This window comes from Pseudopodoces humilis, chromosome 23 (assembly GCF_049639895.1).
Source record: "Pseudopodoces humilis isolate 2021_Gansu_Grassland_sample_001 chromosome 23, ASM4963989v1, whole genome shotgun sequence".
Lineage (NCBI taxonomy): Eukaryota > Metazoa > Chordata > Aves > Passeriformes > Paridae > Pseudopodoces > Pseudopodoces humilis.
The window spans coordinates 2,487,360-2,505,622 of NC_142222.1; the positions used below are offsets into that span (position 1 = coordinate 2,487,360).

The 18,263-nt window shown below is 38.1% G+C and overlaps 1 protein-coding gene across 3 annotated transcripts in view; it reads right to left on the reverse strand.

Moving 5' to 3' along the window:
* Nucleotides 1-3,332: 3,332 nt before the first annotated feature.
* The window catches only part of BRIP1 (BRCA1 interacting DNA helicase 1), a 49,713-nt gene continuing 34,782 nt past the window's right edge, over nucleotides 3,333-18,263 (reverse strand). For all 3 annotated transcript variants that reach the window (XM_014254889.2, XM_088066273.1, XM_088066274.1), the window contains exons 17-22: nucleotides 10,929-11,041; nucleotides 9,432-9,514; nucleotides 7,900-8,214; nucleotides 6,392-7,201; nucleotides 4,075-4,148; nucleotides 3,333-3,566 (exon numbers count right to left, since the gene is read on the reverse strand). In XM_014254889.2, the coding sequence (XP_014110364.2) occupies nucleotides 3,396-3,566; nucleotides 4,075-4,148; nucleotides 6,392-7,201; nucleotides 7,900-8,214; nucleotides 9,432-9,514; nucleotides 10,929-11,041 (1,566 nt within the window). In that variant the 3' untranslated portion in view covers nucleotides 3,333-3,395. The remainder of the gene's footprint in view (nucleotides 3,567-4,074; nucleotides 4,149-6,391; nucleotides 7,202-7,899; nucleotides 8,215-9,431; nucleotides 9,515-10,928; nucleotides 11,042-18,263) is intronic.

Sequence of the window (18,263 nt, forward strand, 5' to 3'; positions counted from 1 at the left end):
CATTTAGAGCTGATGGGATGGAAGAGCCACAAAAAGTTCAGAAGATAAAACAAAAAATCAATTCATTCTACTTCTGAGGATCCCCTTATTTCATATTCTGCCACTATAAATTCCCTCAGTGCAACATTTCATTATGTTTGATACAAAATGAATGCTAGAAATGCCATGAAATCTTCGTGGTGGTGTTTGAAATCCCAAAATTCACGGCAAATAATGTTTCACAAACCTTGTCCCATCACCACACTGTCACACTCTGCATTTCAAACAGCTTGGGCAGCTGATAATGACACACACAGGCCAAAACATGAGGATCATATTCAGCTTTTGGCAAAGATTCAGTCTCAAAAATCTCTCATTAAACCCAACTGTATTTATATCTTGGAACAAATGAAGGAAAATGCAGGGAAGGCAGAGGTGTCCTGGGCTTACCTGCACAGATCACTCAGGATGGAGCCTCACCCTCCACTTTTAAGAGAAAAATACAGAGTTTTGTCATCCAAATTTCAAAGGGTCCTATTGAGAATTCAGTTTGCTCACACTGAAATACAATACCTATAAATAAATTTCTTCCTGTTGATTCCATTAAACCGTGTCCATGTTCATCCTTCAGGGGCTGATTAACTTCTTTTTTTTAGTGCCAAAACTAACATAAAACTACATGTCTGAAAATTCAAGTCTACAGCACTTGTGTAAATATGTTTTGTTCTGGTTTTCCTTTCATGAAAGACATGGATGGCTGCTATTTCCCTATCCCTTTTCAGATGTAATACTACAGACATTGCAACAAATTAGGTATAGACAAATATATTCAGTGACCTGAACTCAGTTCTTAACTATAATTTCAAATCTGTGTGGTAGAAATCAGATAAATCATATGAAATTATCTAGATGAATATCCATTCTCCCTTTTACAAAAACAGTATTTTAATATTTCCTGTACAAATCATTCCATGATCATTTTCTTATACAAAATAAACTGATCTGACTTACCCATGACTGCACTTTATTACTGAAATGAGTAACCTCAGCTCCTATCAAAGGGCTTGGAGAAATGGACTGAAGGACACAGCTCCTGCACTGCAAGTAACTTGTCAGAGAAGATTCCTTCTCATTCCAAATAGCATTTAAAGATAGACTGCCACTGAGGTCTTTCAAAAAGAAAGAAATAAAAAGTGGTTTATATCCGAATCAAGAGAGATTTTTCAAAGAGATAAAAGTAATTTTATCAGTTGCATTTCACATTTCAAAATGTCAGAAAGATGGTAAAGAATGCTCAGTAATTCCTCCTAAAAATGAGTCCTTGTGGCAAGAATCACATCTCTAACTGTGCCATCCTAGCACCACTGTGGGGGCAGCAGAATTGCCCACACATGAAATAAAATACTTCCTTTTCGGTCTCTGTCACCTGAAGAACCAAAGGGCTGGACATCGGAATGATTTCCTTCCAAACACAGCACTTCTGCTTCAACCACAGCCAATTCATGGATTTTAACTTGTGAGAAACGGAAAAGATTCTGCTCTCATTATCTTTTTTTTTTAATTCTTCATCAGGATATTATGAAAGGACCCAACAAATCTGGGAGTGCAGGGGACACTGGAGCTCATCTTCAGTGTTTGCTAAACGTGCAGAGCCCACAGAGCTTTGAGGAAGGAAAATCTCACCATGAGCTTCCCAAAAGGTCCAAGGGAGGGGTGTCAATGCTGTGAATGGTATTTAATTTAATTTAATGCAAAAGGGCTTGACAAATGCTAGCTGGTATTTATCAGTAAGAATTTACCTTTCATTGGCATCTGATAAACCTTCAGAGTTTCTTTAAGGTGACCAAGACTTGCAGCATCTGAGATGACCAACATCACATTATCATCTTCTGAAATGGCCTCTAGTTTACACTTACAATTATTAATGGATTCTTTACGTCTTATATTGGCATTTCTGAAGAGTTTCCAGATTATTTGCAGCTCACTATTACTGTAGTTAGCTTTTCTCAAAATTCCTATAATTTAAAAAGTGGGGTGTAAGACTTATATACACACATGGTTTTGAATACAGTACTGTTCAACCATGCTGCAAACTTTCCACATTTACAAGATGGGAATTTAGGCCCTGATCCAATACCCACTGCAGGCACTGAAAAGACTTCTATTGCTGTAAATGGCCCTTGGAAGAAGGCCTTATTTAAAATTTTTAATGTGTCCAAAATTTACTTTTCAACAGATAATTTTCCCCTTGTTATTACTCCCAAATCGACCAGTGAGCTTGAATCCACTTTGAATAAAGTCATTTATTTTTCATTTTCAGATTTTTTAACTTTCCTCAATCAACTGGCATCTGAGATTCAGTTTAAACAACATAAAACTTCTTGCTGACAACAGCCACCCTGGTAAGTGCAGTCATTCCTGTACCTCAGAATGCTTTTCCTGAGCACTGTGGTGCCATTTCACAGGTTCTGCACCAGGGATATGATGATCTTGATATATCCTGATTCATGGAGTGAATGAATGGCTCCTGATGAGATTACCCAAATCTTAAAGGTTCTTTTGGGAAAACAGGGAGGCAAGAAGTTCCTCCATGACCTGGGCCTGCTCAGTGTGGAATTTTCTAGCTGGCCTGGTTTTAATAGGTACAGAATGTGGAATAGTTCCCATTCTCCCTCAAGCACAGGTTTGGTTTGCTGAAGAGATTTGTCCTTTTTTGGTTTCATCTGATCCAAACTGTTTGAGCATGAAGCATCTCTAATTGTTTCTGCATGTAACTGATGAGAATATCTCGTAATTAGGTCATTATCACACATGGCCCAGTGGCCTGAAGATGAAGCTTATTTTTAAAAAATAGAGTCACTGTTACTCTTATCAGCCTTTAGACATTCCCAAATTAAAGTGTCTCACAAAACCACAAGGAATTTCCAAAAGCACTCATCCCCACTTTGTACAGTGTGTCTAAAACCAGACTAAAACCAAATTAATACAAGGTAGGTTACACATTGAAGAATAGCAGTGTAATTATCTGGATTTTCAGTCAGACTTTTGATAGTTCGTGCAAACATGCACTGGATTCACTGAGTTACTGTGCCAAGGTATTACCAAACTTCTCACAGCAACTGGTAGCAAATTAACACCTAATCCTGAGAAGGAACAAACCTCAATGAATGGGCCACTATGCTCCAAATAATTCCTTCCAGCCTCCCATAATGGCAGAAGTTGCCTCCAGTTAACTCTCAAATACCAGACTGAAGCTCAAGACAGGTCAGTGTGGCAGCACCACTGAATCAAGAAAACTGCCAGAAAAAGTAACATTTTAAACAATTGTTCTTGCCATAACTCCCTTCCCTCAAAGGCTTTGCGCAGGTCTCATAACTCATTATCCAGATACCAAATCCAGTGCAGAAATGAACCAATTATTCTAAAACATCCCTCCAGCATCCAAAACTGAGAAAGTCAAAGGGTGGATCAGAAATCCCATCCTTCCAAATGAAACAACTGAACTTACCCTGTGCTTTGGGCAGGATTTCAGCTCCACAGACAACACAATAAAGTCCTTTCCTGCAAGGGTGGTTGTGTGTTTCCTTCTAACAAGGCAATGCACAAATGTATGTAAATTCTGGTTTGCACAGAGTAACTATACAGATTGAAGCATTCAAATACAAATAAAGTTAAATCTATCAAAACTACTTCAGAGAAATACAGTACTTGAAATACTCAAAGGAGTCTGAGTCAATGTTTATAATTTCTATTAGTTAATAATTAAATATACACCATGCTAAAAATGTTGAACCTTACTTAAATAGAAACACTGTCATATAAAACATGAGGGATTTTACAGCCTATAACACTGCAGGCTATCAATTTGCTGGGAATTTTGCAAAGGAGCCTGGATGGTTGGTTGGTGCCTTTGTGTTTCCCATGAGAAACAAAGGTATCTACTGAGTGTGTAAATCAGAGCTCTGCACATCAGGAAGAAACTATTTCATTGTATTATTTCACTTGAGAAATGCTATAATAAATGATTTTTAATTCCATTGCACCTTAACACTCAGCAGCCACTCAGAACAGGTATTTAATCCATGGATGTGGTACCTTTCTCTCTCGGGAGGAGCCACTTTGCCTAAAGGCAGCTTTCCTTCTGCTGCATCTCCTCCGAACTTTCAACCCTTGAATAAATTCAAGATTCTGTTATTATTTTAGGCAACAGAGATTATACTGAACTATTATATCAAAGTAGGAAAAGCATTTTCAATATTTTAACCTTGACAGGTGTGATAAATCCAAACAAATAATTCTAGGAAATTCGGTATATTGACTTCACCTCCCTTCTATCTGCAGGCTGATTCTGAGAACTACCATAACTTTATTACCTCTAGAGAATATTCTTACCTCTAAAATATCAAAGAACACAGTTATTAAATATAAAAAGAAATTAAGAATGAATTTACAACAAAAGAAACAGTCTACCCCTTACCTTCCAAACCCAGCAGAACACAAAGGGGTTTTATCCACCTGTTGATTAGAATTTTTAGAGGAAAGAAATTTTTTCAAGAAATCATAGTATCTAGTGTTGATGTTTCAATAGATATTTTAGAAATAATGGTTAGTTTGATAAAAAGTTTAAATGAGTGTGATTTGACACAGAGCAGGCCTTGCCTTCAAGGATTTCTGATCAAAGGAAGAGGCACCACAAGCTCAAGAAAGGAACAATCTGCTCCAGATAAGGAAAAGGAGATGGATTTTCTTCTTTTTTTTTTTTGAATGTTATGGATTTAAAGACAGACAAATCTCCTGAAAGACAAATAAGAGGCTGTGGGCCACTGGATGAGCAGACAAGTCACAAAGCTTAAGTGATTTCTGTTATCTGTTTAGACACACAAAAATGCACAAAGTGGTTTGCTGCAGAAGATTTGCTCTAGGAAAACTGAGGATCAAGACTCCTGAGGATCAAGCTGGTGGATTCTGGGGAATGTGGCTGCAAAACTCCTGCCAGGACAGCTCTAGAGGCCAGGTGCCAACAGTAACTTCAGCATTATTCAAATAGATATTAAGAATATTTCTCTTTAGATTTGTCAGAGGTTTTCAATACTGGGATTTCTGCCATATCAACTAAATTAAATGTTGATAATCCAAAGTGAAAACCAGGAAATCTAAACCAAGGAAATTTGATCATCAGTATTGCAAAAATTGAACCAAAAGCCTTATGCCAAATGCTGCCAGTTAAAGAAATTCAAGAGTTCTTCCCATTCTTGCAAACAGTGTCCAGTTTCATAAAGATGAATTTGTTGTGTAAAGAAAGGGCACAATTTAAATCCTATTGATATGAGCATGTTCAAGGTCTGGAGAGGTGGATTCAAAATGTTATTTAAATGAACTTTTATGGAAAATGACCAGTTAATAATTTCATTTCTACTCTTGAAAAAAAAAATATCAATACCTATGAAGCAATCTTCAGATTGCAAAGATCCTTCATCTTCATATGAATGTAGGATGGCAATGAACAATCTTTTCTTGAAAAGTCAATATGTTTTATTACAGAAAAATCCTGGCTATTTTCAATGTAGTAAATGAAAGAAACATTAGAATACTTTAAAAAAATAGACTGGGCAAGATTCAAAGACCTTTGTAGACAATTCACATTTCATATGTTACATGTAAAAAGTGCTCGTAGGAGATACAAATGAGAACAAGTTTTGACATGAATGAACACAGAATCCAACCAAAAGAAATGAGATCCTCCCACAAAAGGAAGATTTAAAGAAACCTCAAATTTTTTTCTGAAGAAACTTCTCATCTTCATCAAATATCATAATGTGCAAAGCTCCTGCTGGACATTTTGATGTAAGAAATTAGAAGGAATCAAAGTACTGGAGAATGCACCTGTTTTGGTATTTAGGCTCAATCTATCTATGACTTGATCTGCAAAGGTACTCTTTTAATATGTTTTCCAAAAAAGACCCACAATCTAACAAATGCAGAAAATCATTATTTGGTTCTATGGGTATTGTGCTTTCTGAGGAAAAACCCAATTATTTGACTGTATTTAATGGTGCATTAATTAAATCTGTAATGGAGAAACCAATAATTCCGAGTCAGATCCTACTTGTGTTTCTATTTAGAATTTCCACACATAATGTCCTTTAGCCATGAAGTCAGGATGAAGAATCTTCATCCTATCTCTAGAAAACTGCACATTGCAAAACTCTCCCAGTGAAAACCCCAAAAATATAATGAGAAACTGAGGGAATAATAAAAATATTGAGGGAATAAAATGAGCCTGAGGGAAGCTTTTGTTCCATGAGGACAAGGAAAGTGTAGCTCCCCTGTGGTGTTTGGAGGGCTGCTCACCAAAATTCCCACAGAAACTGTCAGCAGGTGCCACTATTGCCCAGTGGAAAGGATGACACACCTTTATTTCGGGATCTGGAAAGGCTGATTTTCCTTTTAGGGGTGTCCATCTCCTGAGATGCTCCCTGCTCTGCTCCTGCTGCAGCTGCCACCTCTACAGCATCAACTGCACTGTCCCTGCTCCTCACATTTTCCATAACTCCATGGGGACTTCTGCCAGCCTCAGCTTTGTCAGTCACATTCTGTGTTTCTGAGGCGTTGGTGGCAAAAAGATCAGCAGGGACTGTGGAGTTCCCACATTCCACCCAATTCCCAGTGGTACAACAGGCTGGAAGTGGGGCTTCAGTTCCCTGTTTCTCTGGATCTGCATCATCATAGAGTTCTGGGGTGAAGTAAATGCTTTCATCCTCATCCTCATCCACATTTAATGCTGAAGGCTCAGCTCTCCCTGCTGCTGAAGGGAGCTCCCTGCAGGGCTCAGCTGGAAGCTGGAGCTTACCAGGATGTCCTTCAGCACCTGGAGCCTCAGCATTTTTAACTGAAAAATGAGTTGTGTCCAAACATGATTCTGGTCCACTTGGTTGATGTTCTGCAATTGATGATGATTGGCATTGATTTAAATGATAGATAATGTCACTAGGCCCGTTCACGTGCTCCTGTCTGCTGCTTGCTGTGGCCCTGCAGTTCTTGGCTACAGGAGTTGAAGTCAGTGGTTCAGAGCAGCAATTCTCTCCCACAGTATCAGCATTGGTCCAACCATTCATTTTTTCTGTCTCTATTTTAATTGCTGGAATTTTGGGGGTGCTGTCCATATGTTTCCTTCTCTGTTTTTCATGGTGAGAATGGCTCTCTACATCAAATTCCTGGTCACCTGTGACAAACCACAAAACCTAAATGAATTGTATCTGATTTACAGCATGTTTAGCATATCAGAATTACACTGTTTTAGAAGGTTTACAGTGATTTTACAACATTCATTAAAAACAATAATACAAACAAAAGCCCAGATGTTATAACTATCTTTGCACATGAATTGTCTTAATTAAATGAATATATTAACAAGCACATAAAGGTAGAGTATGACTGGATTTGAAATCTTTCATTATTGTGCTCTTATCTTATTCACCTCTTTCTTGACTGAAATGAAATCAGAACCTTTCCTAAAATTTAGGGATGGATTTTACTTGTGAAGCTGAAACTAGAGGAGATCACATGGAAGGTGTCTCACAGCAATGTCTAAACAACAGATGTAGCTTAAACCAGGGCTCAGCTTGCAGTAATGCTAACCTTGATGTGTTTCAAATATATTTTAAATTATTTTCATAGTGTCCAATGGAAAAAGAAATTAAAATTAAAACCTTTTGATTGTACTATAAACTTATCAAAGATTATTCTTTTAACACAACCAGATGGAACGAGAATTAATTTCAGTCTGTTGAGCACAGCTCCTCCACATTTGTGAATAATTATAATTTTCCACTATAGCACTTCTGTAATTTTAAAAAACATTTGTTCCTTCCAAAAAAGATGCAACTCCACATTTGAAATTGCCAGTGGAAATGAACATACTTTGTTTCACTGCTGCCATGCTGTCACTTGGCTGATCCCATGCTGTGGGATGAACTGAGCTGATGGTTGCAGTAAAATGAACTGAGCCCAAATTTTCCTCCTGACTTTTAGCAGGAACATCTGGGGACAGAGGAACGGTGGCCTCTTGTTGAGAGCCTTGTGAGAGGTCCCTGGAATGTGCAGTGAATTCAGTGCTGTGCTCTGAGGAGGGATCCCCACCCCTCTGGTTCCTGAGGGCGAAGGCGTGCAGGGATTCTAGAGCGCTGCCGAAACTCCCGTGGTGCTGGATCCGCTGCCGGATCCACTTGGATAATCCTGGGGGGAAAGAAATATCTTACTGCATAAAAACAGCATCTCTATCAGGTATTTCACATCGGTAAACAGCACTTAAGAGTGCAAATATTTCTGTGTATGTATAGTCTCAAAGAGTTCAAGAATTTGCTCATGAAGCAACAATTCCTCCTTTCCAGGGCTGGGAACTTGATTTATTCAATGGCAGTATTCTGATAGGCTTTTCATAGAAAAAGAAGGATATTTTTAGTTTGCCTTTCTCTTTTTCACTCCTCATCTTTTTAGCTTCAAACTGCTGCCTTGCATAAACATCATTATATTTTTTTGATGCCTGGGTGTTCATTCTGCTTGTTATCATGAATTATTTAACAGCAGTTTGCACAGAGTCCAGCTATTTATTGTATTAACAAGACTGATAAAAATTTTAATATAATGAAACTTTTTACAACCTTGTGTCAGATTAAGTAACAGTAACTCAGAAAGAATCACAACTGTTCTACGACTACAGGTTTTACTATAACCTCCTACCAAAATAATATTTCAAATTCTTAAATATCAGATGAGCATAACAGCTTTTTACATGATATTGGAACACACAGAGGTCAAGTAAAAACTGACTGCATCGATTTTAGAAAGTATTTTTGAAGCCATTTCACTATTCTTTGAATATTAATTTTTCAAAAAACCAAAACCCCAAACCCACAACAACAGAGAACTTCACTCTTCTGTGAAGTTTTACTTTTCAGAGAAAGAAATTTTACCAAGTCTTGAATATATGGATTATTTGTGCTCCTGTATGAATTTCCTGTGTTTACTTCAATAATTTTGATGTATTTTTAGTACAAGCCCCTCAGAGAAGAAGCTGGACTCAACTGCAGCAGCTGAGCTCCACCTGCTGACCAAGCCCAGCATGGGCTTGTGAGCTCAGCTCTGCCCAGCAAAAAGGGCAGGAACAAAGGTAAAAACAGATTCCTTAGCAGTTTATTTTCCAATTTTTATGTTTTTAAAGGTTGTGCACAGAATCTGTTTTATTTCATCTGCATTTATTTCTACCCAGTATAAAACTAAAAACAGAAAGCCCTTGTATATTGAATATTCAGCAGTTCAATTTCTATTCCATGGTTGTGGAACATTCTGACCCTTCCTACTCACCTGTATTTGTACAACCACATTTCTGTAATTCAGAGTTTTCAGTATTTTTCAACATTAGGAAGTTTCCCCAAAAGATTTTTACCTCTTACCAGTTATGTATTTATTTGGGTTACTCCTGAAGCGGTCGTCAACTAAAATTAGAGCCCCCCAGTCATTCCTGTGCCTTATACACCTAAAAGTGAGGGGGAAAAAAAGAGTGTTTATGTAATTAGAGGGCATCCAGCAAAAATCTGTGGGAATTAGAAAACAGGGGTTGCTCTGGGTCAGTTGGAATATGGAAAATGATATAAGTCCTCTTCTACCGTATGCACCAAAAATTGTTATGGATGTCACAGAAGCTTCATTTTCCTTCATCTGTTGAATTTACATGAAAACAGCTCAATGAAAAATAAAATACACAAATATTCAACAGCCAATCAAACCACATCATTGGTTTTCCACTCTTAACTGGGCAGTGTAAATATTATAGAGCTTCCTGCCAGCTTGGTGGAATATTCTGGTTTTATCAAAATCCTTCCCCACATCTCAGGTTGGCAAGGGCTTTGGCTCATGATTTTATAAGGAATTTGTACCTTTATGTTAGAATGGAAGCTTATTTTCTCCATTTAAGTTTAGACTATCCAAATGATAAATTAAACAATAAGTAATTGTCACTAAAACTTAAGTTCAAGCTGATTTCACAGTTATTATTTCTCTATTGGTATTCCACAACTGAGTTTTTTTAACCTATTTCAATTAATGCTCTTCTATTCCAAAGAGGTACTTAAGAAATCAGGCATGTAACAACAAAAATCCACAATGAGAATTCTTAATATTACAATTTCTCTCAATTTTCTCTCCAAGCCTTCATTTATGTCATCGCATTTGCATTAGACTAATTCAAATAAGAACAGTTTTCCAGCCAATGTTTCTGTGGCTCTGTATCCATGACAGATGCACAACACCTATGATAGATGTGGATGGCAGCTCTAATCTTTATTTATATGATTAATTTTGTTGAAGGAGGATGAATTAATTCTACCCTGTTAATAACATTTGAGGGATGTTTTCCATCTAGGAAAGGGAAGTTATACCACTTCTTCTAAATCTGGGAAGAGATCAGTGAGCACAACAATTGAATTGACCTTTTGCAAAGGTCTGAAAAACCCCACTGCTATTTCTCCCTTTCAAAAATACTTGTAGGCTAAACATCAAACAATTGTTCTGAGCCCACTGAGAGTGTGAACAATTAGTGCATTGGAAATGTCCTAAGGATCTTCATTTGCTTTAAAGCTCAAGAACTATTTGTTTCTGCTTGTGCTTTTTTTCCCCCCTCCTGTATATCTGGACTATGAGCAATAAAACTTCAACTAAATTGAAGTGGGTTCTGAATGCAAAACAGAACCTCTGAATTATAACAATGCTCAAGTGCACAACAGGCTGAAATGCAGAGAGTTGCCAGCACAGAGCACCTCAAGAGACAAAATTTGCAATATGAGAGGTTTGGCCTTACTTACCCTTTGTCCTAAAAGTGGGGAATAAATCCTTAAAGATCTCCCTAAAAAAAGTTCTGCAAATTTATATAGTTTTAGTTGTGTTTATCTCACCTTCCCAGGGCTTGGTTGAGAGCTCTGTAAGCTTGAATTTCATACCACTGACTCCCTGATAAAAGGCCTCTTGTACTTTTGTGCTGGTCATTGTATTTCCTCTTTAATTCAACCTAAGAAAGAAACCAGAAAATATTTGGTTTATTAATGTTGTTGAAAAGGAGATATTCTAAAAGGGGAAAACAAGCAAACATTGATTAAATGAAAGAGTATATAAATTGTGCTTCAGTGTTTCAACTCTGTATTTTGTACACTAACCAATCCTGGCTTCTAAAACTGCCCTTAGCTGTGATCTGTTCCAATAATTTAAATGTATTGACACGAGCACCACACACTCATCCAAATCTCTCCCAGTAAGAGAAGGATAAACTGTTCAGACAGGTGTAAAAACCCCAAACCAGGTACAGGTAGGACTCCAAACCCCAGATTTACTGGCTCTTCCAGAAGGAAATGCCCCACTGGAGCTCTCCATCCTTCCCATTATCACAAAACCCACTTCAGAGCTGGGACCAGACCCTGCTTTTTTCCCAAGTGAGAGTTAAGCAAATCCAACTTTTCTTCCTCTACAGAAGCTGCAAAAGAGCTTTAGAGACAGAGGGGCCTCTCCCAAGGACCAGGAGTCAGCAACACCAAGCAAAATTCCCAGCTTGGCATCACCTCCTGACATTTGGAAATGTTTCACTGGAGAGCATGGGGACACCAGGCAGGGAAAAACACGTTCCCCTTTCTGAAAAAAACATCCCTGATGCTTCAAAATCTGGAATGAACTGCCCAAGAAATGCCCTGCCTCCCCTTCCCAACCACATGGACAACCACACACAATGCCTGAATTGGAACAATTTGCATTAGAACATTATTTATAACGAAAGGATTTATTATTACTATTCAGTTAGGAGAACTGAATTTCTTTTTTCTAAACAAGCATAAAACTACACCAAAAAGAGTCTTTTTGTTGCTCTTTTGTACAGTATTAACCTTTCTAAACTGACAAGTGAAAGGACACGCTTCAGGAGAGAAAACAGCAGACTTCTAACCTCTTCTGACAGGTAACTTTCAAGTTGCATTTGGATAAGAAATTTTATTTTATGTACTTATGCCCTTTAAATTGCCTGTCAAATTTACAAATTCAATCTTTACAGCCAGAAAGTAAATTCAGTTTGATTTCACAGATTTAATATTTGTTCCAGTCACTCAGAATTTACTGACTGGCATGTGAGGTTTCCTTTTTTATTTTCCAAACAGAAGTTGATTTCTTCTGAATGGTTTATGAACATTAAACCGTTCCTTGAAAAAGAACTTGGCTTTATCTGTGCATTTCTACAAACTGAAATCCTACCTGGAGAAAGAAAAGGGTACTGCTCACCTTTGGAAATGAGGAATGATGTTGGAAAAGTTCACTGAAGCCTTTAAAACATAACCATTGACAATATACTCCTGTGTGTGCTAGTTATGCACTTGTCTTCTAGTCCTGGTCAGTTTTATAACAATTTACTGTTTGAAGAATTTTGTTATCAGTGAGAGTTTTTGTTATCAGTGATTATTTGGAACAAATGGAGGTTTACCAGTCCCTTACTTTGCCAGCAGACTGTGCAAACAGTGTTACAACAACTAGTCCTGTGTCTTATGCTGAAAAACGACATTATTTTTAAATATGTGCATAAACTCACTGAAGTAGCAGTAAAATGCAAACCAGTCAGACTATCTAAATAAAATACATTACTTCCACATTCTTCTAACACATGTCAGTGTTATCAAGTTTATTGCTTGTATGCAAAGCACCAATGACATTTCATTGCTCAAATCATATAAACCCCTTTTTTTAATATAAAACCCCATGAGTTTGGTGGGGCTTTTAAACCCAATCCCTTGCTCTAAATGTGTAACATATCTGTAAAACTTCCTGATATTAATTTTAAAAGGGTTACCAGAAAATAACCATTCTGTTTTCTCCCTGCAGTGCTCCTGCCTCAGCAGAGATGATGCCAAGCCGCATTGCTGTGAGTTCAGTTTGCAGGGGGAGGCTGCTGCAGGTAAAAGGCCAGGGCCTGTCATTTTAATGCAATCAGAATCTATTTCATTGTGGAACTGCTGCGTTCCCCCCCATCAATTCCACGCCAGATTCAAGCTGACATGTTACATATGTGAAAAAGCCAGTGCCTCCTGCTAGCAAATATCCACAATGTGCAGGAAAGCACAGGCTAGAAGGGATTAGTTAAAATGTCAAAAGACAGCCTTCTACTTTTACCTGTTCATCCTTAAAAACATCCTCCCAGCTCTGGGGCAGGATTTGCAGACAAAGAGCTGCACAAGGCCCCTGGCAAGCTCTGCCATCCTGTAGCTGTCACCCAGATTAGGCTTTGATCTGTCTGGGAGGTCACGGGCACAGCCACGTTCACTCAAATCTCCCCACATTCCACCTGCAAACCTCTCCTGCTTTTAATGCTTAATTAGTTCGACATCTTTCACTCTGCAATATTAACTGGGAAACAGCAGCGAAAAAAGATAAATGCCATGAACAATTTCTTTTTTTTTTTTTAAAGGCTTGGAAAGATACTTGGAGGCAGTTTGTGCTACAACTCAAGTGTATTTTTCAAACAGAATTAGCAATAGAGGTTTTTCTCCAATGACAACAACATTAAATGACATTTGTTACATGAGATTTTAAAGTTAGTTACCTGTGGTGATATTCCTTCACGTGAAGAAATTCAAGACTTATTCGGGATATAAATTGATTTATACTGTGCTGACCATGGATTATAGGAGTTAGTTCATGGCACAGAGCTGAGAAGAGGAACTAAAAAACTACAGCTTGGTTTTGACCCCCAAAATAATCTGCAAATTCACACACAGAACCTGCAGCCTTTTAGCACCACACCAGGCTGAACCAGGTTTATTCAGAATGAACAAACAGTATTTAACAGCAAGGTATACAAATATCAATCTATTATGGACTAATTATTTCTAAAGAAAAATCAATCAGAATACATTTAAACTGATTTATCACTGCCAGTACCATGACACGAAGGTAGAATGGGCTAAGCCCATTTGTTTATTTTGGGCAATTTAAATCAGCACATTGTCACATGAACTGTGTTTGGTTTTACTTCATTGGCAAAGTGTTGAGGAGTATTTTTAATGCATTACTTCACTGAACCAAATGCAAACTTTGCTTTTTAAGAACAAATACAAGTAACAGTTTAGAATCTTTTAACAAGTCAGGCCTGTTCTTTGATAGATATCACCTCACAAACATCTCCAACTGCCTCCTATTTGTTCTGGTAGGTTAAGGAAAGAGAAAACAGCTGGCAAAGGCCAATAAAGCTGGGCTTGTGTCACTGCAGGGACAGGTGGAGGTGGCACATCCACACCTGGATCAGCTCGTGCCCTTCCCTCCCCAACACTCTCCTCTGCGGAAAGAAAAACCAGAAAATGGAATGAAATGTTTTCTGCCATTCCACTAACTTGTTTCTCTGGTTTTATGAGGGGAAAAATAGTAATGAAAACAAAGACCATTGCTCACATCATCCAAAAAAATTTTTTACAGACACATTCATGTTTAACATCTACTAATTCCCCATGTCTTAAAAACAAACAAGCAGAAAAAGTACCAGGTGGTCACTCCCCGCTTCCATCCCCAAAAAGACATAAAAATGTTTTTAAAGCAAATCTCCCGCCCTAAAAATCTCATGTGTCCACTTAGAGTCTCTCTTCCACCTGAAATAGCAATAATTAGAATTTTTCAGGAACACGCTTGCCATCTACTTTCCTCCTGATGAATGCCAAGGAACCATAAAAGTTTGTGAGTGCAGGAAAGTTAAGACATGAAAACCCATTTCTTTTCTTTTACATCTGAAAATTCTTAAATAGAAGCAGCATTGAACAGTGCAGCATTTCACTCACTTCAAAAGCAGTAACAAGGGCTGGGAGGTTTAAGACAAATAATGCACATGTAAAGTGTAAAATAATGCACTGGGTGAGTCACAGAACAAGCTTCAAACATCCTCACCCCTCACAGACCCACTCAAAGCCGTGTCTAAACACAATATTTCCATTTATTAGCCCACAGGAAAAAGATATTATGGCAGGATTTTATCTTTAAATGTTCCAAGCATTCCAAGTGCAGTGTTAATACATAAATAATATGGAATAAGAAAATGCTTATCAGCTGAATTTTGCCAAACTAGATTCTGTTGATTACAATAATTTATTAATGTAATTCTAATGAATTCATATTACTAAATAAGGTGACTAGACACCAATATAACACTTTTATTTTCACACATAAATACTGCATTTCCTTATAAAAAGGAACAACCCTCTCCAAACTGCGAATGAAACATGATCAATATTTGTACTGCTCAATTATCATCAGGATGCTGTTACACAGAAATTGCTCAGGTGACCTTTTCTGCCTGAAAATTTCTATGTGCACTTATCAAAATTGCCTTCCTTGGATAACACTGAATTAAAAAAGGAAGCAATCCAGATCTCAGACTTGCTCTGTCGCACAGGGGACATAGAAAGATATAGGAATTGAACAGCACAATGTGAATGGAGATATAATCAAAACTAGAGAGTTACTGAGATAGAAAAAATGGCACAAAAGTGACAAATAAACCACAGAAGGAAAAACACTGCTGGCTTGTTTCCCTATGACCCAAAAGCTTAAATATGAGCTATGGCTTCAAGGTAAAGGCAAATAAGCCAAAGTGCCACCTCCAGGGCAGCCAAGCAGCACCTCCTGCTTTGTGCAGAGCTCAGTTCCTCTCATCCTGAACTCACCAGGTATCTCATGGCCAAATCCCTCCCAGTATTCCCAGTATGAGAGAGATGGGAAGCTTATGGAATGTTGCAAGCACTGAACACTTTCAATATTGTCAGCCCACCCTGTGGTATGCCCAGAGCCAGGAGATTTCCCTTTGACAAAGCTCGTGGCACATTCACCCCGAGCCCATCGACTCATCTCAGCCTCGCAGGCTTCCAGCCACTGCCAACAAGTGACTTGATTAAAACCTAACGCAACCAAAAGTCTGCTCTGAAGAGAAAATTCAGTCCATTTACAGTGCAGCAGAAGTGACAGAAATCCAGGAGGTTCCCTTGAGGTCCAAGAGCAGCACTGGGGCTCTGGTGCCACAGCCGAGGGGAGTGCGAGTGTCACTCATCCCCACGGTGAGAGCTTCACTCTCAGAGCTTCCACACTCTGACAGCACAGCACAAACCTAAAGGTCACCACTGCTTGCTAAGGACAAGATAAACACAAGAAAATCACTTGGAAATTTTATGGATCGGAAAAGTGAACTGTTAAAAGTTTTGATTTGCTGGATTATTTCACTTTGGGATATATTCAGGGCTGGTTTTGTGATCTGGGCTAACACAGCGACACCGGCCTGGCACCAGGAGGACAGAATGCCAAAATTCCATCCTCCTGTCTCACCTGTCACACTGAACCCACAAGTTCCCATTCCCAGCCACTGGAACTCTGTGTTCCACACGACCTTACAGCTGCTCCCACAAATTCAGCTGCTCAAATTTTGTTTTCTTAATTAACACCATTGATGTTGGATGCAAGAAGGGTGTGGATGGCTTGGATTGTTTCTGATCATTGTTATTTGTGGAAAAGTTGGAAGAAAAAGGCTTTTGGGGTATCTCAGTGCTACCACAGCACCCATGAAAGTTCCAGAAATGGTTTTCTGCTCCCCACTTTCTATTTGGAATTTTTCCCTCACGGGACTAGAATAAAGAAGAAATTAAAAGTCTTCTATTCCTAAAAGATTTTTAACTTCACAGGGAATTTTCTACTAAATACAACACAACAATGACATCCCCATAAAATGTCATTTTCTCTACTGGTTTTGCCCTTATTTTTTTATTAATAAGTGAAAAAATATTTTTAAGTGATGCAAAGGCGAGATGAAATTAATACAATGCAAAGGATGTTTCCCAACTCTGGTTAAGCTTTATAATTTCAATTAAATTAAATGTTAAAATAACAATACTTTACTTAGAAATCTTGCTTTTCCTAGAATATGGAAAATAAGAAATGAATTTTTTCAGCAATCACTTACATAGCACAAGATTCTTTCTCCTTTCAAGGGACACAAAACATATAGGCTTAAAAACTGCCACAAGGACCAGAAATTCAATATTGAAACACATCATTATTCTGAGATGATAGAAATATCTCAGTTTGCTGAGCTAGGAAAAGAAGAAACTTCAGCCAGAGAACTGCAAAATTTTTGTATCATTAAGTTACATAAAGCCCAGAAAATTGTAATTGAAGTGATGATTTCCTTTGTGCTACAAGTCATGATACTGGAAACAATAAATGAAATAGTCCCCCTATGGCAGCTACGGGAAATAATTCCCATTAAAGGCAAACTTGAGCAATGCCCCTGCTCAGAGCTCACAGCCTTATCGAGTTTATTTGCCTTGCACATCTGCTGATGTGAAAGAGTTTGACTTTTTGTATTTTCTGCTGTATTTTGGTCAAGTTCTGCTGGCTGTTCCATGATTAATTCACTCTTCTGTAGCAGGATCAAAAGCATCTGGAGAGGTGGAAGTGCAGAAATGCTCTCTGGGCAGGGGAGCTCAGTGCCTGCACTTCAGAGCTGCCCATTATCAACATTTCGGAGTGAGCTCTTTATTTTCAGCTCCCCAAGGTAAGAACAGTAAATTATTACTTGAACTAAACAAGTCACACTTGGCTCCAAAATCAGATTTTCCTACCTCTACTTTCAGGTCCCAGAGGCAGGCAGAGGAAATCCTGGTCACAGCCAAAGAAGTCGTTTTTGGCTCTGAAATAAATTTTCCTGCTTTACTCGAGCCAAACTCTACCATTGAGAGCACCAGAGCTTTGAGCAATCCTTGAACGTTTCTTTTATATTGTTTTGTTTTAGCAACCTGATTCTTCAGCAATATGAAACCCTTTGCAATAACACAGAATTAGGGGGTTGGCCTCTTTCTTCAATCAGTTTTGTTTATAATCAGGTCCTACTTCTGAGCCTGAATCATTTCTTTCTCCTTAACCCTGACAAAGTGTTTTAGACTCTTCTCTTTGTGAAAAGTAGTGAACCTAAGATACAATATGCCTAAAAATGTTAAAGTGAAACTAAATTATTCTCTTTGAAGCCTCCACAGAAAACACTGTACCTTACAAAAGCACACAGTTACTTAAGGAATTCAAATGTTTGCCATTTAATACCAGGATTTGTGGCATATATTTAGCACAAACATATGGAAAAACTAAAATTGGATATTATTCATCATGCTTGACAATGAGTTTCTTGCCCAAGATTGATGTCTGGATCCAAAATGCTACACTTCAAAATATCTAAG